The sequence below is a fragment of the Passer domesticus genome, chromosome 11 (genome assembly GCF_036417665.1).
Source record: "Passer domesticus isolate bPasDom1 chromosome 11, bPasDom1.hap1, whole genome shotgun sequence".
Taxonomy (NCBI): domain Eukaryota; kingdom Metazoa; phylum Chordata; class Aves; order Passeriformes; family Passeridae; genus Passer; species Passer domesticus.
The window spans coordinates 16,425,387-16,449,856 of record NC_087484.1 but is presented as its reverse complement, the minus strand read 5'-3'; the positions used below and the strand labels follow the sequence as shown (position 1 = coordinate 16,449,856).

At 40.2% G+C, this 24,470-nt stretch overlaps 1 protein-coding gene across 20 annotated transcripts in view; it reads right to left on the bottom strand.

Annotated features, from left to right (window-relative positions):
- The window catches only part of DOCK10 (dedicator of cytokinesis 10), a 145,154-nt gene that overhangs the window by 35,412 nt on the left and 85,272 nt on the right, over window positions 1-24,470 (bottom strand). For 19 of the 20 annotated variants that reach the window (XM_064385963.1, XM_064385971.1, XM_064385964.1 and 16 more), the window contains 16 exons: window positions 24,142-24,297; window positions 22,404-22,625; window positions 21,555-21,677; window positions 20,876-20,958; window positions 15,037-15,159; window positions 13,725-13,804; window positions 12,437-12,624; window positions 11,775-11,840; window positions 10,793-10,885; window positions 8,811-8,934; window positions 8,546-8,667; window positions 7,799-7,885; window positions 7,158-7,250; window positions 5,075-5,193; window positions 2,303-2,372; window positions 427-540 (listed from right to left, as the gene is read on the bottom strand). In XM_064385963.1, coding sequence (XP_064242033.1) covers window positions 427-540; window positions 2,303-2,372; window positions 5,075-5,193; window positions 7,158-7,250; window positions 7,799-7,885; window positions 8,546-8,667; window positions 8,811-8,934; window positions 10,793-10,885; window positions 11,775-11,840; window positions 12,437-12,624; window positions 13,725-13,804; window positions 15,037-15,159; window positions 20,876-20,958; window positions 21,555-21,677; window positions 22,404-22,625; window positions 24,142-24,297 — 1,863 coding nt within the window. The remainder of the gene's footprint in view (window positions 1-426; window positions 541-2,302; window positions 2,373-5,074; window positions 5,194-7,157; window positions 7,251-7,798; window positions 7,886-8,545; window positions 8,668-8,810; window positions 8,935-10,792; window positions 10,886-11,774; window positions 11,841-12,436; window positions 12,625-13,724; window positions 13,805-15,036; window positions 15,160-20,875; window positions 20,959-21,554; window positions 21,678-22,403; window positions 22,626-24,141; window positions 24,298-24,470) is intronic. The other variant, XM_064385952.1, reaches the window with a different exon arrangement.

The following is a 24,470-nucleotide window of genomic DNA, read 5'->3' as shown; positions in this document are numbered from 1 at the left end:
TGCCTCTGGGGAGTCCTGGGCTGGACTTGGTAGCTCTTGTACCATAACCCAGAGGCTCAGGGACAGACCTTACAGATGTATGAATTGCATACAGATCAATATTTTCCTTGCATTTTCCAAGTTAAAAATTACAACAGAGTATCCTAAAAGTAATTTCCCACATCATACTGTGTAAGAATTAGGTCTCAGGTTCTGACTGAGCTGTAATAGGCAGGAAGATTTTTATTATGCAAACCACAGCATCTTGAGATACTTGTTATGCTGAGAACCTGCAGCAGCTCTGCTAAGTCTGACTGTTGAATCACTGCAGGACATGATTTGCACAAAGGTCATACAGGGAAAAGGAAGATCAGAAAGAGATAAGTGAGTTTCAGGCAGAAAACAAGTAGTAGAACTACAAATGTGCTAATTCACGCTATCATTCACCTTTAAAACCTGTTTCACAGTTACTTGTTCATTTGACTTCAGCAGACCAGTCACATTCTTGGATAGCTCCTCATGGACAGTTCTTTCATCAAATGATTTGGTCCTGAATACGTACTGAAGAAGAAAGAAAAAATGAAAATTTTCATATGTGCATTAAAACAAATACAAAAAAGCCTCAGTAGGAGATGATAAATCATTTGTGTATCACTAAGAGCTGACAATCTTTGCTGCCAAAAGATCTTGACTGAACTATCCATTCACATAAAATTTAATTTCCCTGGCAGTAATGGCACAACACTACTCCCCTACAAAAAAACCCTCAGTTTTAAACACAGCTTCTTGTTGATTTCAGCTCAAAGTGAATCAAGAGGAAATTCTGCTTAAAATCGGTGCCGTGATTTACTATTCAATAGATTATAGGATCTTGACAGCTCCAAACTGCCTTTCAAGCCATCCCACCTGGGAAGAAAAGCAAAAGCAAGCAGAGGAAGCGTGGAGGGTTTTCCACCCACCCAGTCCAGGTCACCTTCCATCTGCTCCTTCCCTTCCAGTGGCAACAGCTACTCAGAGCTGCTAACAGCTCCTCATCCTGAAGGGTGTAGAGCACCCACTGCAGCTGACTGATGGGCAAAACTACACTCCTTGTAGAAACAGAGCCCCCAAGGGAGGAATTTACCTACCAAGTTCCTAGGAACTCATAAACCTACCACGGTTATTCAACAATTAAAGCTAATAGCTTGGTACCACTGCACCTTCCCTAAAGCAAGAGTTTTGATAGGGAATCAGTTGGGATTAAAAATCTTTTCAATACAACCAGGTTGGCAAAAGAAACAAATATTTCTTGAAAACACATTATTAATATTCAGCTTTGTTTCCACAGCAGATGCCATAAGCTTCTCCCTGTGCAGTTTGGCACTTCTGGGTCCAGTTATTTAAGTCAGCGTAATTTCACATTATTGCTGCATTGTGAGTCACAATTCTCAACTTACTTATTCCCAAAACAGCATTTGTAAAGTAGGTATTTGTTTCCTTCCAGATGGAAAACAAAGAGATTACCAGTTATTGGGTTTTGACTGCTGCTGGAAATGAGAAAACAGACCAAGTGGACTTATGGTGTAACCTAATGATCACCTGTAACTTAAAGATTATTAGCTGGTCATGTAGTAGATATCTACTGCAATTTTGAAAGGCTATTTAGTAGAAGAGGTTTTAATACCCATTTAATTAATTACATTTACATGTTATTTATTTATTTTGGAGCCTGAAGAGCTCTGCTGGACCTCACAGAATCTTCTGTGCTTAAACTGGGGTACTTGAGACTAAAATTGAACTACTCAGAGGCTGAGGTGCATGACCTGTGAACACATACATTCATGCAGACTGCAAGCAGCATCAAATGCCTCTCACTGGTACCTGTACAGTTGAAGTTTCACAACCTTTCATGTTATCTCCCCCTTCCCTTCTCTCAAACCCTGCACAGTGGGAAATTCTTGCTTTAACATCATTTCAAAGACTGACACCCTCTACTACAAAAGCTCAGGGCTAGTACATTTGCACCAGGTTTCAGTTCTAAAACATAAGTTCTGGGTATCAGCTGAATGCACTGCAGCTTCTCCCTCCTCTGCTTGCCCAGCCTGGTGTTCTATGGGACAAAAACAAGCTGCAGCAGCAGCAGAGACCTGACCAGCTGCTAGTCCTCAACAGAAGGGTTTTAAAGTTTCTTAACCAGAGTCACTCAGTGGCAGAAAGTTATGATGCAAATGCAGAAAAAGCTACAAACAAGTAGAACTAAGAGTAAACAGGAAAAAAACCCACAAAACCACCAAACTCAACCTATCTCTCCACAAAAATATGAACATTTCAACACCAGCCATACCGTCACGTAAGAATTGATGCAGTTGTCCAGTTGTTCTTCATGGCACTTGGCAACAATGTTGGTAAGAACTCTGCAAAAGAAGAACAAAAAATGAAGCTACTTTTTGTCATAAAGCAGAGAAAGTTTTGATACTCACATTGTACTATTCTTGTAAGCTCATCTAAAACAGTGCAGGAGGGATGTGATCCAAATGATGAATAACGTGCAAATCTGTCCACTGGGAAAAGCCAAGTCATTTCTTGGGCTTTCCACTGCTTGGGTTGTGCTGTTATACATGCATTTGCTTAACATTGCACCCAGTGTTAAGGATAATAACTGTACTGTCACCACAACAAGAGAAAACATTAACTAACTGAGCTTTATGCAGGCTGTGGATATGTAGGGATAACAGAAATTAGAATAGTTTAATGAAACAGAGAGGCAAGAGCACCTTTCTCCAGGAATGCTACTTGCTAAGTTCTCTCAGGTCTCTAACTGTGCAAATCTCCTGATACTCAGCTTATGCTGGCACAGCTCCTCAAAGACAAGCCCAAGGCTGGGCTGCAGCTGCAGCAGGTGCCTCTGCAGCCCTGTCTGCTCCTGCCCTTGCACTGCACAGCAGGGAGAGGCTGGGCACTTGGAGACATCACACACAAGCTTGGGGATCAGCCACAGGGAAGAAAATTGCCTGGATCACACCAGCACTCACTCTCAAAACCTGTGCTCCTACAAACAGCAGGGAACTCAGAATTTAACTGTGTGAAAGTGAGAATGGCAGCAAAGTTTTCTCTTCAATTTGTACGTGGACCATCTTTGTTTGACATCATCCTGTTCCAGAAAACATAAATCTAGGAAAGAAGTCTTCAATTTAACCATATCCTTTCCTTTTGATTATTGGGAGCTCATTTTTTAAGGATACTTGATATAGAAAAGACTCTGCAATTTTATAATTTTTTTTTATGTTAAAGAATTCAGGGATAGGCACAGTAACAGTATGACTAAAATAGATTAATAATATGCCTGACTGTGGCCCACATATAAGTACTCCTTTTGACTAGCTTGGTGATTTGAGTGACTTCTGGCAATTCCTATTATTGGATCCAAAAGCTTTCTAAGTCCCTTGAGTATTTTTAATTTATCTCATTTCTTGCTTTTAGTAGGAGAAGCAAAACTTGGAGCAAAACACAAAAGCTATGACAATTAGTTGTGGGCATTCTGATCTTTTGAACTTCATTCTGATTTGGAACTGAAATGTGTTCTGGCAAAATGTGACAGAGAAATGATGACACGACTGGGCCCCCAGACAAGTAAATAACCATGAGTATAAAAGGAATAATGTTTTCTCCACACCACATAAGCCAATCCATGCTCTCATTCTGTTGTTTTTGCTTTCAGTAAGTTCAACACAAGCTGCTTCAAGCTATTCAGAGCAAAACACAGTGTGTATATATAGGACACGTCAATGAATGACACACAGCAGACATGCACATTCCCACTGGCATCAGCTCTGCCAGCACAAAAGACAAGACACCACACATGCAAGAAAAACACTGAGAATCCTTCTTATTTTCCTTTTTAAATTTTTTTTGGGGCCAGGTGTGTGTATAGTCAAAATTTCAAGCATGGAAAAAAAAACAACCATCCTTCCCTTTTTCCATCTAATCATTAGAACTGTATTTTAAACAGCTGCTTCTTCTGCAGCATTTCCCCAGCCTGTTAACTGATGCTGAAATTCTACCCTGGGACACAATTCATCATCTTCTCTAGATTTAACATCAGTTGATTTGCTGACACAAAAATGTCCCCAACAAAGGTCTGCTGGCTCTCCCCCTTGAAAAACAGCGTGCAGTGATGAAATCCCACACACCTATAAGGAAAGGGTCTTTTAATCCCAGTACCTAGCTGTAGTAGGACAGACTTTGCCCTGAAAAATGATCCTTTGATAAAGTTTATTGAAACTCTAGCTTTCCAAGGCTAAGATGGGGAACTCTACCTCCTTGTTCCTTTAAGTTTCCCTAAATAATAATTCTTCAGGAACGAATTCTGAAGCACCATCTCTGGAAGGAAAGAAAGAATACTGACAGCAGATCAGTCTAACAGGGTTGCAGAGGACTCTGGTAATTTTTTCCTACTAGGAGTATTGTAGTTCCCCTGTTTAGCTGCTGGAGGAAGGACAACAAAAACATCACTATGGACACAAGTAAATGCAGCACAACTTTCTGCTCTCCTGCAGAGACCAATAATAATAATCTTGCCAGTATTTTTTTCCTGCTGCCCTGATTAACAGCATCAATAAAGACAATTTCATTATGTGAGGGGTGAGAGACTCAGCAAATCATTGCAGTTGTTTGCCTGCTCTCTGGAAAATGCTTCTATTGCTTTTCAGTTATTGCTGATATATTCTAATTTAAAAATGCCCCTGAACAGTGTGGCCTTGTTGTTTGACTCTGCACTGGAAGCAGCAAGGTGCTGAGCCCTCCCTGTGCTGAACTCCACATCCTCAGAGCCAAACAGACACCAAAGGTGAGACCCAGCTTTTCCAGGAAGCTCTGAGCTGCTCAGGAATGAGACCTTTCCCTAGGACTGCCTCAGGGCAATCAGACAGGCCCACCACGGTCAATAATTTCCAGCCACATGACACCAACACTTCCACGTGTTATTTGCAGAGCCCAGTGCCAGGGGGAAGCAGCATTCTCACCTACTGAGGTCTAAATGAGCAGCTATAACTGCACTAACATCTGCATCTGTGCTCCTGAGTGACCTCTGTACATCCCACAGGAGTTACCCCGATACCTGGTCACAGCTGTTCCAACTTCATCATCACTGTTTTGCACCAAAACCCAGAGGAGTTGGTTCAGGACTACAGGAAGAAAATTCATAATCACATGGATCTTCTCAATCCTCAACAAATTCTGTAAGGGAGGTAAGAAGGAAAGTGAGAGATGTTCAATGTGAGCAGTGAGAGCTGGCAGGGGCCATGCAGCTCTGTTGCTTCAGCAGGTAAAAAAGCAGAGCAGCACTGGTGAACCAGCAGCAGGAAAACAGGTCAGCCAAGGAGAGAACTGCTTCCCATGAAGCTTGTTTTAAATATGACCATCAACACAACTGTAGGTATTGTCCAGAATTCCAGTATTTTGTGCTACACTGACTTAAGGGCAAAAAAAAAAAAAAGGAGAGAAACCCAAATAAATTTTTATATTTCACTAAAGATACTATCTGAGGGTAATAAAAGAAGTAAACTATTTTCAAAATATGCATTTTCTAATATTTTTAGGAAAACTTTTTTTTTAATGTAGAGATCTGACAAATTCAATGTGTTGTGGCTAAAATACGGCTGAAATACTTTTGTTAAAGGCATAATGGTAACAATGAATATTAACACACTAACCTGACTTTTTATTATCTTCTCTAACCAAACAAACTCCTTTGAATTTCTCCTAGGTTTTTATTTCAGGTATTTCCAAATCATTCCAGAACTTCTAACAAAGGTACCAGCAATTTATAAATAAAAGCAAAATACCCTAGGGAAGATTATTTACTACGGTTATATTGCATAGCTAATTTCTTGTTGCATACAACATTGTTTCTGTTTTCTAATAAATTCACTGGAATACTTTTAGAAGGCAAACTACAAACAGTAGATAAAGAATGATGCAATTCTAGTGGTTTAGACAACCACCTTACTGACTAGCAAGTTGTAAAGCTTCTATGGATTCCTAAACTTTGCCCATTATGCTCAATGGCTTTCCAAAAAATTAATTAAGGACTTCATTCTGTAGAGGTATAACCTCTAAATAACACTGATGTTTTGATTTGTGAACACACAACTTACTAATTTCTTTAAATCAAGACAGTATTTGAAAACACAGCCACTCTCTTCAGGTGTGCAGGTAGAGCTGCATCTACAAACAAAAATAGTGGCCATCCTTATGGATTTGTCCAGGGAACTACCATGTTCCATTTATTGAAACTATTCTTTGCTTATTAAAGCAAAAATCTCTTCCCAAGCAGCTTGTATCTGATGAAGGTACACTCTTACAGGAAATACCACCTGTGAAGGAAGGGGGAAGCACCGACATGGTGCCAACATCTAAACCCCAAACACCTGCTGGATTTTACAGAGTGCTAAAAGGAAATAGAATAAATGTCATATGTATGATGTTCCACTCAGTTCAGAGATGGAACTGAGTCACATCTGCTTTCACTTTTCCTGCTTATTTGTCTTTAATGTTCCATAAGCACTGTGCACAGCAAGAACTCTGGATTTCAGCACTCATGAACACAAAGAATTAGCACCTTACATTTATCTGCTGCTCTTCTAATTTGCTTGACACACTCTTCTCTTTTCACAGTTTTTGACCTCTTTTGAATACAGGCACATTTAATGCAGCTCTTGCTTCATCTTTGCAGATATTCTTTCTGGTTTCAGAACTTGAGAGGCAACAAGCACGCCTGATTTATACACATCAAATACCCTGAGCAACCCTTGGAGGAGCATCCAGGTTTTCAGAGGAGGTAAGGATAGAAGTTATTTAAGGCAAGAGAGGATTATCAGCAATACTGCAGCTCCCTTCCCCAGACACTGCTGGAGCACCATTCCCTTATCCCCTGATGGGATCAGAGCTTGGCACGGGCTGGATTAGCTGCTGCTGGGGCAGAGGCAGCCCTGCTCTGGATGAGAAGGGATGGGAGGCAGCTGGTGACCAGCAGAGCATCTGTCACATCACATCCATCTGACTGGAGCTGTCACAGAGCCTCTGCCCCCTGGTAAACCTGTGCCACGGCTGCAACTCTGCAGTGGGGGATGAGTTGAGAGAGAGCCCTAACTACAGTTGTACAGTACAATTTGCAGGTTGTACTATACAGGTTACTTTACCTTACAAGAATTGATAAAATGTGAGGTAGGAGGCTGAGACAGATCCTTTTCCCTTTCCTGGCACTGATGGAAAAAGTTATTCAGGTATGGATCCTAAAATAGGAAACATTTACATTAATGTATATTATAGATGATTAGAATTTAGTGCCAGAAATTGGTTACAGCAATCACCTGTGACACCCATGAACACTCTTGGTCCCCACCATCGTATACAGGAGTCACAGAAAGAAAATCAGTTTATTGAGTCCAACCCATTGGTCAGCACAGCTTGCTAAATTCCAGGTGCTTTGACAAATCTTTTTTCACTGTTGTGATTAATTTTTTCCTCATAACCTAGGGGATTTCAAAGGCTAGACTTTTTTTCCCCCTCCTGATGCTTATAATTTATTTCCTTGCTGTTTAAACTGATATTCCACAATTTATCTATTGGTATAATTTTAAATTTTTTTTTATTTTTTTCTGATCTTAAAGGTAAGCCTTTAAGTATGTATTCCATCATTGGCATCTTGCCCTTCTATATTGAAATAATCTTTAAATGTTATAGAAACAAATTCATGCATTATTTAAAAACCCCTTTCAGACATCCCCTGACACTTTTTGTGTGTAAGCAGGTCACAGAGCTAAGAGGAATGTTGGCTTACCTGAGTATTTACTGTTGATACAACAAAAGTAGAGACTTTGAAAAGTGGTTTTCCACTGTCTACCCATTTGATATCACTGCCAATCTGCTGTTAAAGCAAAAACAACAAAAAATATTTTTCCACCTGTTTCTACTTTTTCAAGTTTGCATCAAATTTTCAGTGCACAGCTTTGCACATGAGAGTGCCTGAACTGCTGCTGTGCTTTCTCAAACACCATCACTGCAGTACAAACCCACTTTGCAGCACAAGACCAACGCTGCCAGTCAAGGGACCAGATCCTGCCCCACCCTGTCCTCATGACAATGGCAAAACAAACACAAGGAGGCAGAAATAATCCAAGCTGGACTGGATCAGCAGGAAAATATGATATCACACCACAAAACTGGAGAATGAATCATGACTGTGGATCACATCAGCTGGAGAATGAATGTCATATGGCCTGAGTTTGTGAAAGAAGCTCTTTTTGACCACTCTGATTCACATTTTGAGGAGTTATAACACTGTAGAATACATAAAATACACTTTTCCCATATACACCTGTGAATCAGCAACATAGGACACCCAGCTCAGTGTTGCATATATTGGTTCCTCCAGTCAGTGATATGCAAATGAATATTCTCAACCAGAAACCCTATTTACCATTTACACTCCCCAGCAAATGCAAATGGCAATCTGATCTCATAAAAAACACCTGGAAATGACAGCTCTGTGCCATGTGAGCAGCAAGGAGGGGTGAGTGAATAATACCTTTGTGCTTGCAGGCTCCTGCAGGCTCAGGTAGTTGGGGGGCAGGCTGCTGGCCACTGGCACCTGGTGCTCCTGCGAAGCCAGCTGGGCATCCTTCAACAGAGGGAGCCAGGCAAACCCCACTGTGCACAAGAACAAATAAATGGGACTCTTTGGAAAAACAAAGTTTAAAGGAAGACAATAGCATCCAGCCAAAAACTTTGAAATCCTTATTTGAATGTACATAATGTATATTTATAATTGAAAATAATTCTACTACAGGTACCTGGTGTTTCCAGAGCCTCTTTCTTTTTGGCATTAGCTTTTGCATTTATGTCACAGGTGACATGATAAAATGAAAACAGAATGTGGTGTTTCTTATGGAGTTGAGTGGGAAGTTCAATTTTCACCTGAAATGTAAAATGTTACACCTCACTTTAGTTTAAAAATCAATTAAACCAGGCATCAGAAATGGGCTAAATGAGTGACATCTCTCTACACAGAGATCTAAGTACAGCCTGCCTTTACTAGGTAATGTTTGCCCCATGGTAAGAAAATTGTTTATGAAAATATCTATCAATTTTACTTAAAACAGCTATTTTTCAAGTTTGTCTTGTGGAGGAATATTTTATAAATTATAAAAGAGCATAAGATGAAAGAGGACAGAACTAAAGAGTGATGGACTCAGCTTAGAAGTGATCAGCTGCACTTTAACAGCCAGCCATGCTCATATTTTCAGGACAACCAAACCAAAACTAAAATGACATCTCTGCTACTGCTTCAGCATCATTTCATGGCAAAGACCACGAAACAAAGGCTGACATGAAAACAAACTTTTATGTATAAATTCTGCTCAGTCTTAAATCCCATATCATGCTGTCCATGAAATCCTACATACTGTTTTTCAAGTATTATTAACCTATTGAAATAAAAGAGAAACTAACCAGAACATGTTACCATAAGAACTAATAAAAATGACCCTTTGCTCTTGTGAGCTGTGATGGAATTTATCCAAGTTAATCCTGTGCTAAAGTAAGGGTTAGAAATCGTTGATGAATGCTTCCAGTGTTAAACCAGCTTATGGGTAAGAACCTAATACCATAAACACAGATATAGAATGGGCACCCAGAGATAGGGATGAAGACAACTTTCTTCTTAACAGCCTGCATTCTTTTAAATTCTGCACCTGCTTTACTAGGGACATTAGGACAGGTGCACACCTCTTCCAGTCAAATTGGCTATTCACATCTGAATTCCGCTCCCCATTCAGATTACTCATTGAAAGTAATCTTCCCAAACCAAGTGGCTCACTATCATCACATGAAGGACACTTTCAGATGTGTTAAACCCCAAAAGACATCTTGTAAAGGATTAGCAAGGAGTTCAAAATCTCTGAAAATCTAATGCTTTATGTTCCCCCCCAGTTCCTAAACAGAAATCTTAAAATTGGCACTTCACATGTAGTTGTACATTATCTGCTGATCTTGCCTCATCAATTTTATCAAAGTAAATTTTAACTGAAAAAGGAAATTTTACTGACTATGAGAACAGTTTGGAAAATGCTGGCTATAAACTCTGTGCTGTTTGCCAATCTCATCACTACACATAAAGCAGCGGTGGAAAATCCAGAACAGACAGCTGACATTCACAATCCACCAAACACACCAGTCCCTGACAGGGTGAAATTAATTTCACCTGCAGGAAGCCTGGGGAACCAGCATTTGTTGTTGGTGAAACAAAAAGATGCACATGTGAGTAACACTTGGCAGAGGGCACCACAAGAACTACTCAATAGCTGCACCCTCAGCAGCAGCAGCTGAAGGACTTGCTGCAGCCACCACACGTCCCTGTACATTCTGTTCAGACCACTGCATCAACAAAATGCCCCCATGCAGATCTTGTATGTCAGAGAGGGATTTGCTCTGACACTTGGCTCCACACTTCATCTGAATGTTTACTGTTTCCATTAAATTCAGAGATGCAGCTGGATCCTTAATGTAATCCAGACATGCATTTTACAGAGCTGGACTGTTCCTAATTAATTCTACAGCATCTTAACTGTACTCAGAACATCCTACAAAAGGAACAATCCACTGAGTTGATTTAAGAAGAGAAAACAAAACATGAGACTGCGTGTCAATCTACATAGCACAGCCCTTCCAGACACACAAGCAATGGCAACAGAAGCATTCTGTACAGATATTTTTCTGTCTCATTGGCAAATACGTGGGATTGGCAAACATTTAATGAAAGAAAAAGCAGACTGACCTCATCATAGAAATCAGGATTCTGGGAATGATGTAGCACGGCAGTGTAGGCTGAGGTTGTAAATAAGGGTCCACCTGGCTTCCCATAAATGCACTGATAAAAGTAACATGTTTTCATTACATTGGGAAATTTTGCTGAAGATACTAGTATTGGTATATCTAATATGTATGTACATTTAAAACAATTATCATGAAAGATTGATCATTACTTTATCAAATATTAAAAGAAATGTTTTAAGTGCTCAAACCTGGATTTTTAATACACACTTCCAGTAAAAGTCCATTGATTCTGTGAAAATTACCCTATGCTCAATTAAGCAATGCAGACTCCTTAGACTTCTTCCTTGCTGTTATCAATTTCAGAGTTTTCTGCAAAAAGCTTTACAAAATCTATTTCACTTTTATGCAGTTCATTACACAATACAGTGCTTTTACTGACTTTCAAATGTTACAAAAGCTATCCCTGTTAAAAATCTCTTTTCTGGCAGGGTCGTGTCTGGGAGCTCTTGATTACTGAGTAATGGCAATTTTATTTATTGCTGGGAAAACAAGACCACAACTGCACTACGCAACAGCCCTTGGGAAATACCAAAGTTCAGACTTAAGACTAATTCTTAACAAAGTTAAGAATAAAATCTCAGGTCCTTCTAATTTTGTGCCTCACTCTTTTCAATCAGGTGTTTGGAGCTCAATGAGAAATGTAGGATGAGTGATAAATTCTAGAATAAGCAAGCCGCACTGTAAAAAATTGTTCCATTTTCTCATATTATCTCCTTTCCCCGCCAGCAGTCAGAACGCTGGCACTGCAAAATGGAATCACTGTGACCAGCTGGGATCTAAGAGAAGCACAGTGCAAAATTAGAGGGAGGTATGACAACATCCTCTCCTGAATTGTTCTGGTTCAGCATCACCCTTATTCCTGGATTTTATAAGTAATGTTCTCAGAAGCAGCACCCTCTGAACACACTGCTCTTGCAGCTCACCTTGAGTGGCTTTGCTCCTTCTTCATCAGAGCTTTTGAACTCAATGCACACTGTTATATTCCGTGCCTGGAGAGACAGGAGCATATCAAAGCTGAGATCAGAAACAGGGTAGCCAGAAAAACTCAGGTAAACTACAGAGCTGGAATAAGGCCTTTTCAGAATCCAAGAGAAACATGCAGATGGCGTATAAATATTTACAAATGCCTGTAAGCCTCAGTGATATAACTAAAAATAAAATTTCCAAGAAAAATGCAAAATGCAAGCCAGGCGTCAAAATGACTGTGTAGAAGTAGACTATGATTAAGTGACCAAGACTTGTATCTTAATTAGGTTTCAACCACCATGGAAACACAAGTGATACCAGGTTTCATTAAGAACTACAAACATTATCAAGATTAACTTTATCTGCACACATTTTGTCATTAATATAAAGCCCTTCTGTAAATTGTGAAGAAGGAATTACCACATTATCTCTCTTTGAATCATTGTTACAACATAAAATTAACCCATAGATTCATTAAAATGGCACCAGTGTTTTATGATTGCAAAAGCTGAAAAAGATAAAGAGCCAACTCAGTGACATCACCATTTTCCTCAGCTTTATAAGTTCTCCTGGATTCCTAAAAGAGCCCATGTTGGCCTGAACCAGTCACATTCTGTACCTTGTTGAAGTGTTTTTGGCTGTCATATTTGAGGTGTTTTGGATAGATGTATATTTGGTTCTTGTACACCCTGTAAGGTCGAGAATATTTTGTTGATTCCTGCACAAACTCCTCAACTTCCACTGTAGGTTGATGCTCCTTTACATTATGGAATGGTTTGATTGGAATAAAGGATGAAGTTACACAGTCTTCAAAAGAAAAGAAAACAGACCCGTCACATATTTTGTTTGTTTGCACTGTCTTACTACTGAGAATAACTAATATTGAGATGGAACATACAAAATCCTGCCTTAACTTATGAAAAATGCTCATGCTGAGATGCCTTAAATTTGCACATTACCTCAGAACACTGGCAAAATATAATCCTTAAATGATTTTCACTTGAATTAAACTGGACAGCACTGGTAACCTCTTCTGACACCCCCAGTATTTGATGACATTTGATGGTGTAACAGCCCCATTGCTATATGGACAACTTCTACAGAATGTAATGAGTGATGCTGCTTCTCATCAATTTTACAGCTCAACAGCTCATTTAAGTTTTTCTATTATCTAATAACATACTAAATAAAATGAAGAAATGAGCAGTGCAGCACTAGATCAAATATATGATGCAATTGGGATAACTGAAATCAGATCAGGAAACACAAGGCAAAAATAAGCCCTCTGTCACTGAGACTGGGAGAGATTAAAACTGGACAGAGAATACTTTCTCTTCCTATACCATTAAAGCAGTGAGGCATTTAACTTCATGGGGAATTCAAGCTGAGAGGGGCCACCAACTTAGAGATGTCCAGAGCAACCAGAACTATTCTGGGAAAAGTCACTGGACAGACCCTGCCTAAAAATTCCTTCCTCAATTCATAGGATAATCCCCAGGAAAAGTCTACCAATATGTTGTAAGGAAGCTGAAAGAAGCTTGTGATCCCTCACATACACCATGCCAAATTTTACTTCCTTCTAAGCTAGTACAAGAGGAAATGGCCAGTTTCAGAGTAATGCAGGTGCTCTGCAGCCCAGGGAGAAGTGGCCCTGGGCCAGCTGCAGCAGTGGGGTTTCTTTCTTCTCTTTCACAGACACTGCAAACTGGGCTGGATCCGGCCAGGTACAGGATGGAACAAAGAGTGGTGTAATTAAATGACAGCAAATCAAAACCACTCCCCTGCATACATTTTCCTACACAATGGACACCTCTGTCAGAACTGTGTCGAGGCACAATTAGGAAAATGGAAAGCCTACAACAATGTCCTATTTTATTAAAATAATTAATTTTAAAGTGGAGTCATACTTGGATGTTCCAAAGGAACACAATCAACTGCAATGTCCAAACAGCCAGGTATAGTCTGTATTTTACTAATCTTCTCTGCTCTGCAATGAGATAAATGAAAACATTTTAGAAAATTAGAACAACAGAGATCATAACATCACAGGAATTAACTGAAAATGAAAAACAGACCCTTATTTAAGTTACATTAAACACATTTAACATATACCTATTGGATATTAAACTCTAATCAAATGTAACAGCACAAATATGATTTGGTTTGTGGTTTCTTTTTTTTTCTTAGTCTTAGTCCTGCCTTCCCTTTGCAAGCAGTATTATTTTGTAGAAAAGGAAGGAAGTGATGAAGCAAAATTTATGAGAATTAACTTATCTACTTTTGTTTTCTAAAATCTGAATGAAATATTCCCTAAAAGCAATTCAGTGAGTACTGGGATGAGAGGAGTTCACAGCATTGTGGCTTCTACAAGTGCCATGCTGAAAAGGGACCAAGGCACATTCCTTGTGCCCAAGCAATTTGAGCACAGTGCTAAATTTCTTTTGTCCAGGAGATGCTTTAGGGACACAAACACAGCACTGGTGACACTAATGAATAGGCAGTAGAGTGTCCTGACCAGCAACAGCAAGGTGGCACAAGAAGTTAAGAGCTTAATCCAAGCCCTGTAGCTGACATTCAATCTTTTTATGATCTCTTTTAATATAAATTGAACAGAAGTTATTTAGATTAATTTATTTTTAGGCCCATTTAGAGTAGATGAGACAAGGAGAAATACATGGTTCAATTCTTATGTCACTTATCCAGTATAAACACAGACCCTGCTCTAGGATTAACCTGATTTATACCTGTATGGAAACTACCCAGCCAAACCTCCTTAGAAATTTACAGGCTGTAAAACACTTGGAGAAGGTTTTTGTTTTCAATGCCCATTCTTGAGTTTGCCACGGACACACAGGAGTTGGGAATCCCTCAAAAGGACGATTTTGTATCTCTGTCACTTTTTTTTCTTTTTTGATTTTTTCCCCCTGAGATAATGTTGGGTACTTCACCTGCATCTCCCCTGATAAAAGCTGATTTAAGCAATCACTATTTTAAGGTTATAACATTTATTTTAATGTGCCAAATGACGTCTCAATTTTCCTGGAAAGTCCAACCTCAAGCACTCTTTGGCAGGTAACAATCTAATGTGAAAAACACTAATGTAATATAATTTAACATGGCCACTTTGGCACACTGTGTTAAATGAAGAAAAAAACCCCAGCTACAATTATTCTGCACAGCTTTATAAAGCTTCAAAGCAAACTAGAAACTTTTCCTTACCTTCTGTATTCTGCTATTAGTTTAATCAAATCTTCCATGGAAATCTTATTACTTTCTTGCCTGAATAAGGGTGAGAATCGTGAGTCTCTGTCAACATTTCCCTGATTATCTTTAAACACTGGCCTATAAAGAAAGAAAAATGACATATTTATAAACACTCATCCATATGCATGCATGTATGTATATATATATTTCAGCATTTGAAATTGTCATGTAATGTTTTAACAAGGTTGTGATATGAATTCTTACACAAATTCATGGCCTCTGTTCAGATTTTCACGCAGCAGAGCCCTGCCAAGCTTTATGCTTGCAGGACAAAGGCAATTTCAGTTTAGTCCATGTGCATCCCAGACCTGCAGAAACCTCAGACCTGGTCTGAGCAAGAGCCTCTCACCTGTCATGGACATGACTCCTCCCTTCAACAAAGAGATTGATTCCTTATTTCAAGGAATCAATTTCAAGAAATCAATACATCAGTAGGTAGTTTCATCCATAGGTAATTTCATCCAAGAAGTTATTATCCAAGGAAAATCATTATAGTTTTAAAGAATGGAAATCATAGCTAGCTGTCAAACCTCAACCACCACCTCTTACCACAATGAAACACAGGCTTTAACAGAACCAGGTTAGAGACCTCAATGAAAGTTCCTGTACATTAAATCTGCCCTGTGCCCTCCAGGAGCACAACACCAACTCACTGTGGCTTAGCATTCCTTCACAAAACAACTTTGTGGAACACCAACTAAATTTTTGATGAACCAGCTATGAAGTGCCCAATGAACTGGAAAAGAAGGATACCCATCTATAACTGAGAACAATAAATATCAGCTGTTGTGTGCACAGGAAAACATTTCCAGACATTTCCATTCCTGCTCATTGACACTTGCAGGATTTAATTAAGACATTGCAGTGCCCTTTGTATATCCTCAAGGGTCACACACGCTGGCTGGACCGGATAATGTAACAGCTATCCAAATTAATGAACCTTGGATTCAACTGCAGTATGAAAGAACATTGCTTAACAAAAGTAAAATGTTCTTGACACTAAGTGCTGTTCTGTGAATCATTTGGCCAATCTTTCTTCCTTAATCTACTTCTCTGTTCCACTGCCAGTGAGAAGAAGAATTGATGCCAGGACAAATTGTTGCCAGATGCAAAATAACAGAGCAAACCTTTGCAAGAGGAGCCCAAGAATAACTATAAATGCACCATATCTTCACTTAATTGACTGAGAGAATCATCCCTATTTCATATATTTGCAACTGTCAAGAATGATCAACTCTCTTCTCAGATTTTTACCTCCAGCTGTTGGGGGAAATAAGGTCCACACCAACACACCATGTCAAAAAGCTTACTAGGGAGAAACCAGACCTCATTTCTGGCAGCCACCACTTATTCTAGATATCCTATTAAACTGCTGTCAGGAAAAAAAAAAAAAAGAAAAAGGAAAGAAAAAAGATTTAATTATTATTACATATAGCATAGGTGAAATTATGATATTTCTCGGACTTGGCACTGCTTCCTCCTCCAGACTAACAGAGAGGGCCAAAACATTGGGTGAGTGATTTCCACTGTGCCACAGGGCTCTGCAGTGTGATGCTGAGCAAACCCAGCCCTGCTGGAAACTGTTAAGTGATTCCAGAGCAGGCTCTGACACTGAGCAAACCCCTGCTCAGTGCAGCAGGCTGCAGGGGCACTCACCAAGGAGGGCTGTGGATGCCAGTGAGAAAGGAAATGAAGCTGGAAGCAGCTCTCTCTGGGTCAGTGGTATTGAGCACTGCCTTCCAGGAGGCTCAGGGACACAGAATCGTGATCCTCAAGGTATCTTCAAACCCAAAAAGATTCCATGATTGCCCACTCCTCCCCTCTGGTTTGGAGTCAGAAGGGCTTTACAAAGTCATCCTGCCTACAACCACTGCTCCAGAGCATCAGTGCTCCCTGGCTATCACATGCTCTGCCACTAGGACTGGTTCAGCAGCATATCCCTGCCTAAATAACACACCCAGGACAAAATTAAAGGCATGAAACCACTACAAAACAGAGAAGTATTTTTAACTCTCCAGTTTACACACAGTACTCCATCGATATAAAGTTCTTACAACCACATGAGTAGTTTAGATATCCACTGAAAACAAGATAACCCTTCTTAAAAAGGTGTATTTTATGCACAGGTCAAATTGTACTGGTGTCTCCATTCCCCAGGTTCATTAAAGCTGAAGAACTGCCAGAGCAGCAAGTACTGAGTGTGTTACAGCTGCAGTTAAGTAACTGCAATCCCATGTTTTGCCATATCCTTGCAGGTGGAACAAGAGTGCTCCTTGTGACAGGGATCATACTGAAAGCACTTGAGAATGACAACTGTCACACTAAAACAAGGAAATGCTTTAAAAACTTCTACAGTCCAGGAGTCCAATATTTGTCTAACACATTAACAATGTACCTTAGTGCTGGGTACCTATTTACTGAGATATGTTAATAAGAAAAATTTAACTGAACTAAACTCCTGAAGAGGTTGTAAAAGTGGTAATTTAGGGGAAAGCAAGTTAATAGATTACACTAAAAAAACTGAAACATAATCTCAGTACTTAATTATTTATATGATTCTGCTCTTCTGACATTGTTAGCTGTCCACAATCCTAAAAATCTGTGAAGCACAGAAAACCTGCACATTGTTCATAATTTAATTTTGAAAAAGGTTATTTTTGAAGTATTGGTTTATGATTTGAGGGAAAATTGTTCACCTCCAGGGTTAGAGATTCAGTGGAAGACCTGCAGCTACTGTAAATCAGGGCAGTCTCACTGCCTTCAGCTACCTACAGCAGCTGACCCGAATCAGCAGCAGCACAAGCTGCTGATGGACTCCAATATTAGGCTCTAAAACATGAAGTTTATGAGGGTGGAGAAGGTTTGAAGGAGTAAGAGCGTAAAAACTAATCTCTGTGAATGCAGTTTCCCCCCACATCTACAATATGTAGCTGAGGCAGATATTTGCAAACTTTGGCAGTTCTGGCAGGAAAATGAGACTCTGACACACTGTAATTCTAACACGTACTGTAATTATACCTGCAAGAGCGTACAGACACCAGATTTCCCAGCAGGAACGCAGGGAAGAACCCTGAGTCATGCTTTTGAGCAATGCTAACAAACTGGTGCCACAGGAGCTAATTAAGAGTTTCAGTCACATGTGCAATACTCAGCTGTCAAGACTTTGGCTTGCTGAATGCATACGTAAAAATTGCACTGTGGCCATCTGTAAATGCTTTAAGGAGGGAAATTTCCACACAAAAACAGAAGTGTGGTTAATGCCAGAATGAACTAACTGGAAAACATCATTTCCAAACCCAGGGTTTTGCTATTTATCACAGCCAAACCATTTCTTTCCCCCTGTAGTGCGATAGCCTCATGTGGAAACTTCTATTTTCAAGCTGTGAAAACAGAAATAGATTTTATACTTTGCTTTTACCAAAGTTGGACCTGAGCAATGTTAACACACAAGCAGATGTAAATGAGTGTGGAATTTGAATTTTCCCAGTGCACCCTAACTTGGCAGGTATTTAGGGGGCTCTCTGCCCCACAGGCACAGCAGCAAAACTTTACTTGTGTCTTTCCCATTGTGAGATTTCCCTTAGGCAGAGCAAGAACAGAGCTGCAGCCACAGTTCTGGGCTGGGGCACACTGTGGGATGCACTTGGGCAGCACTGCTGTGGCACACACAGTACAACAGGGCTGAGAGCCAGAGAACAGGGGCACAGCCCAAATCCTGCTTCTGCCCACTCCTCATCATGAGGCAACAAGGCATTGACACTTGGATAAGCCTATGAAAAGAAAACTGAAATTCTTTCAAAATGAGAAGAAAACCTTTCTGTATTTTATTTCTGGCAGGATTTGCTGAAGCTGTGGAAGAATATTCTAAGCCTTCTTTATACCCATGAGTGCCTGGCCAGACCCTGAACTAGTTAAAATCATCACAACACCTAGAGACAGCTACTACAGCAAGGGCTGAGCTGCAGAACAGATCCCTGATGGCATTGCCACAGAGCAGGGGCAGGCAGAGTTAATAGGGAGCTTCAGGTCAGTCTGCTGCCAAGCCTGCACCTCCTGCCATCACAGTCTGTTACATGGTACAACTGTCTCTATCAACCCTTCAATATGATTTTGATGAGTGGTCCTCCGGCTACACAGAAGTAGCAAATATTTATGAATATCCTTAAGCTTGTGATGACAGATCAAACCACATTATCTGTCCTCTTGAGCACTCACCTCTCCTGTTCTGACTGGATATTGACAAAAAAGTATGTAAACAAAATATAAATGAACCCTTCAAATGGCCATAGCTCACTGCATGTTTTCTTCTTTGCCATCTAAGCACATTATTCTAAAATCAAAGCTTTTCCCCTGTATATGTCATGGGAACTGTGCCCTCCTTGTGCTCCATGCTCCACCCCAGAAGACATGGAGCTCTCTCTCATAACCACAGGCAGCGCCACAACACAACTTTTCCACCCAGCACTTGCTCTTCCTTTCTCCCTACTGAGGGCTTCAGGCAGCTCTCCACCTGGCCTGCTACTGTGAGAAGCAGAAGCCATAGAGGAGGGGTGTTGCCATCTTATTGCAAAGGTTTCATACCTTCTTGGAGACTTTTCAGGGGCAGCTCCTCACAGCACTAACTCCTTTGTCTCAGCACAGCCAACAAACTCCATCTCACCCAGCCAACCTGCTCTTTTATAATACCCCTCTTAATTGGATCCAGCTGTGGCCTATTAAGGGCAGGCTTGTTCTTAATGCTTGATAATTGGCACAGCTGTAACTCCTTAGGGGTGAGATTACCTTCACCACTGTCTCTATTCTCCTGCCTTCTATCTATCCACAGAGGGGGAATGTTGTCACTCGGCAATTGACAGCTTTCCTTTTTATAGGGAATATGGAAATTTATATTCCCTGCTCTATGCATGGCAGAAAGAAGGGAGAGCTGTTACAGGAGGGTCTCTGTCAGAGAGCTCTCTCATCCCAGGGCAGCAGTAAGTTGGGGAAATCACACAAGACTGAGAAAGAAAAAAGGGAGAGGGCAGAGAAAGCAATTACATCAAAACTTGAAAGGATAACAAATGGGAAAAAAAAGCCCAATTTGGTAAAAGGGGATCAAAAGGCACAGGGGTGCCTCAGTCTTGAGGTGAGACCAGAAATTATGCAGGAGGAGAGAGAGAAAGACTAAAAATCCATTACTACCACTCCACTGAACTGACCTGCAATAAAACCCAGCTGACCAAATGAGAAAACAGAAGTTCTCCATCACCTAGTAACCATGAAAAATGCACGAGTACCTGAACTGTAATCCCTTAATATGACCCCCAAAGCATTTCAAGTCCTTGGTTAGATTTTTCTTAAAGCTTGACAGGAATCAAAATAAGAACAGAGGTTCAAGAACCTGTGCACCTACCTTCTAGGTAGCCACTGCAACTTTATTTCAGACCACAATTATTTTTGCAGGAAATTCTTATGAGATCTGTGACTTTGAAATCTCTGGTCATTCTGAGCACCCAGTGAATGGTGGAGCTCATGATAAATTGATATTCTACCTTTGCTGCTCCCTAGCAACTTCACTACATACCTGAAGAAAAGATTCCACCACAGCAACATTTAATGAGCAAGTAACTGACGTTTAGCTGTGAGAAAAATAGGGCAATGAAACAAAAAGCCTGCAGGATATTCTGGGGTCCTGGACCAGAGAGAAAGCTTTGCTTAGCTTCAGGCAGAAAAAGTGGAAAAGAATAAAAAGATAGAAGTCCAAGGGAATAAGCTATAAGATGCTTATAAAATCATGAAAAGAATGAACACATACCTCACTGACCAAGCAAATGGCATACGGTATTTCCCCAGCTTGCTGCAGAACTGTTTATTGGATTTTAACACTTTCTGTGCATACTGCAAAAAAGGAAATGTGAATTATTTCATCAGTACCATTCTAACATCTTAAATGCTGCATAAAGTACATCCAAGCTGAAGAGGCTACAGTGTCCTACAATAATTTGGCCTGATACTGTTCATAACAAAAGGTTCTGGGGTGGACAGCATAGGTATCACAAGATGAATTTCATGCTGCTGACAAATTAAACTCTGTCACCACTCCTTTATTCAGTATTGCACTGAAGTTATTATTCCAGATTTCTGTAAATACCCAATGCAGGTGCAGGGTCTGCTCTCAGAGACAGAGAGGTGCCTACCCCACCTTTGCTCCTGTACGAAGTTCCATAGCTCACAATTTCTAAAACATTGCTGAAAGAGCACATCCCTGTACTAAGGCAGAACCAGCACAGCAATGCACCACAGATGGATTTGTAAGCTGCAGACAAAATGGAGCTTCATTCATCCAGCCAGTGGAACTTGGACATTTGCTTTCTGAAGCATGGGGCTCTCAGGAGCCTGTCCTGTTCAGCAACGTGAGATTTGTCAGCATGATTTGCAATGCCTTCAGCAGGCTGAAGCTTACAGAGCAGGAAATGATGTTCCTGTTACATTACCTTAATAGAATCAGGATTCTTAATGTAAGGTTCGGCACTGCTGGCAATGTTTCCTGTAAGCACCTTTTCTATTTTTGCCACCAGTACAATCTCAGAGTGAGGATTACTTATGGAGAAAAGAGCCTGTGGATAAAAGAGAGAACAATTCAAAAGTATACAGTGATACTGGAGAAAGGAAATATTGCCAGTGCTCTCTGCTGATGGAAAGAGTAACAAACCAAATCCAGAACAGATTATTAAGGATTATTATCTCTACTTATTCAAAACAGCCAGATGGAAAAGAAAATCTTTGTGCTAGTGCTGAAGTCAGCTTGTGCACATGCAGCACCTTGCAAATGGACTGACTCAAGTAAAAGCAGTGTGACCATGTTAGTGTGGCCTAAGCTAACTGTTCCTCTTGGGCAGCACCTAAGAACTGGCCTGAGTCAGTCATTCCCCAGGGCAGTGAAATGAGGAGAAAAGGTAACACATGCTGTTTCAGCCCACAGCTTATGGCAACAGCAAGAATGTGGAAGCACTTTGGGATTATTGCAGCATCTAGGTGTTGCTTTGAGGTGTGGTTTTGTTTGGCTGGTAGGGAGAGGTCAGCAAATGGACCCAAACAGCACAGGAAATATAGGTGATTTCTCTAAATAAGAGACACTAACGTTTATCAGTTCTGATTGTAAATGGTCTGTACAGGGAGCTCAGAATGCACGTGGCTCCACACAACTGACACACAAAAGAGAATTTTGTTATTTTGTTGAAAACAAGAACATAGCATGCAAAAGTTCTCCAGTGAAAAAGAATACTACCAAACCAAAATAAGCCACACGAGTCACTAAGCCATGCAAGTCACATGTGGAATACCTGTTTGGGGTATTTCAGCCACTCCTCTGGGAACCCTTTGACCTGTGGTTCTTCCATTTCATTTGAGTCAATATTTTCAACTGCACCATTCTCCAATGGACTCGAGGAACGTGAAATCATCTGTCTAACCAGAGTGTGGTTCAAATCCACATGAAAATCAGCTGAGATCTTCCTGCCATCCCTGACATCATACAGTGCCACGCTCACAAAGAAAGGCTCTACCTGCAGAAAATACCAGAAACACAATAAATAACTGAGAGGATGGGGGTAAACGCTATCTTTTAATGGTTTCTTCAACCAGAAAAAAAAAGAAAGTAAACAAGTATTATTTACAAATTATGAGATACATGAAAAACACATGTTCACACACACCCCAGATTAGTTTCCAACCATGCAATTTCAAGGACATTTAAAGAAAGCTTGTTAACAGGGTGCCAGAAGTGTAACTGACAGCTTAGAAACTCAAACAATCAAAACCAAATAGATAACTAATTATTAGAGTAAATGAATAGAGCCCCAGAAAACACACTGAAGGACTTTTAAAATGTAGATTGAGAGTCATTATAAAAGAGGGAAGAGCGAGTGTGGGCTTTCCAGGGACTGTCAGAAATGCAACACAAAGATGACAAATGTAAGGGGATGGAAAATGTTTACTGGTACAAACACAAAAGCGTGGGTGTATTATTCTGTGGGAAACACATGTTCCATTTTGCTGGGAAACCAAGAGCATTCAAACCACTCTGACAGTGCCCACTTATCCTATGGCAGAGTACCAGGGAATGCAGTCCTGTGACTGAAAGTAACCTCCTGAGAGCATCCATAGTTCTGACAGAATAAACCAGCCTCAGGATAACACCACCTGAGCTGTCCAGAAACCAGAACCTTAAAACTGTGGAGACAAAGAGCAGTGCATAGCAGGTACAATGTCCTTGGCTTTTCCAGCCTCTGCAGTGAATATTGCATGCCCTTGGTACAGTTATCATGGCTTTATTTAAACAGTTATTCCAGTCTGCCAAAAAAAGATATTGATTACATCATGCTGAATTTGCACTCACTGTAGAGGTCATCTTCAAATGAAAAACAAACAAATCAACGAACACAATCAATGCCTCATATGTAATATATGAAAGTGGAGCTGCTGGGACACTGATGTCCCATAACTTTACTGCTTCAGAGGAGAACTAACTAAAAGCTACAGACTGACAACTGCATCTCAATTTTCCCAGCTCTTTTTTTTTTTTTACAGTAAGAATAAGCAAAATTTTCTGTTTTGTCTTGGTTTTAGCTGGATTTTTCCACTAGATGAAACATCTTGTCCTTTCTGTTTTGCCTTCTCTCCTGTAACTTTATCTGCTTGGTTCCTTGTCTCTCCCAGAAAACCAACAAAAACTCCCCAGTTCACCAGCAACTGATATTCCAGTGCCTCCCTGCACAGGTCTTGGCAGTTTAAACTTGCTCTTATAGAAATTGTTAAGAATCCTCAAGGTTTGAAACATTTTTAATCCTTCTCTGAACTGTAGCTAACAGTCTGCAATATAAATCAGTTTCAAAATATCTAGAGAAAAGTTAATCAGTTTTGTTATTTGGTCCCAAGGGAGCAGTATGCACGTGTGATGCAGCTTCCCTTTCACTTCTCTCTCCAAACTAACACATGTATGAAAAGAAGAAAAACCCCAACCAACAAAAAGCAACCAAAAAAAGAAAGAAAAAAAATCACAGAGGAATAAGAAAAGCTTACATTGGTTGAGGGATCATTTTCATTTTCAGTAACACAGGCCTGGAGATTCAAACTGAGGGACTTGCAGGTAACCAGGATTCTCTTTGCAGGCTTTTCTTCAAATGGCTTTATCACTGAGTTTATCCCTGGAAACTCCTTTTTCTGAGGATTCAATGCCTGAAATAAGTCGGGCAATTTGTTATACATAGGAAAAAGCATCATATTCCAAAACTAAGTAAGCTTTTTAAAGGTCTTTGCAACCACTGAAACACCTGAAAACCTCAAAACTCACTGTTGGTCTTTTCATATTACTGTAGTAAATGAGTATTATTCCTAATATATAAATTAGG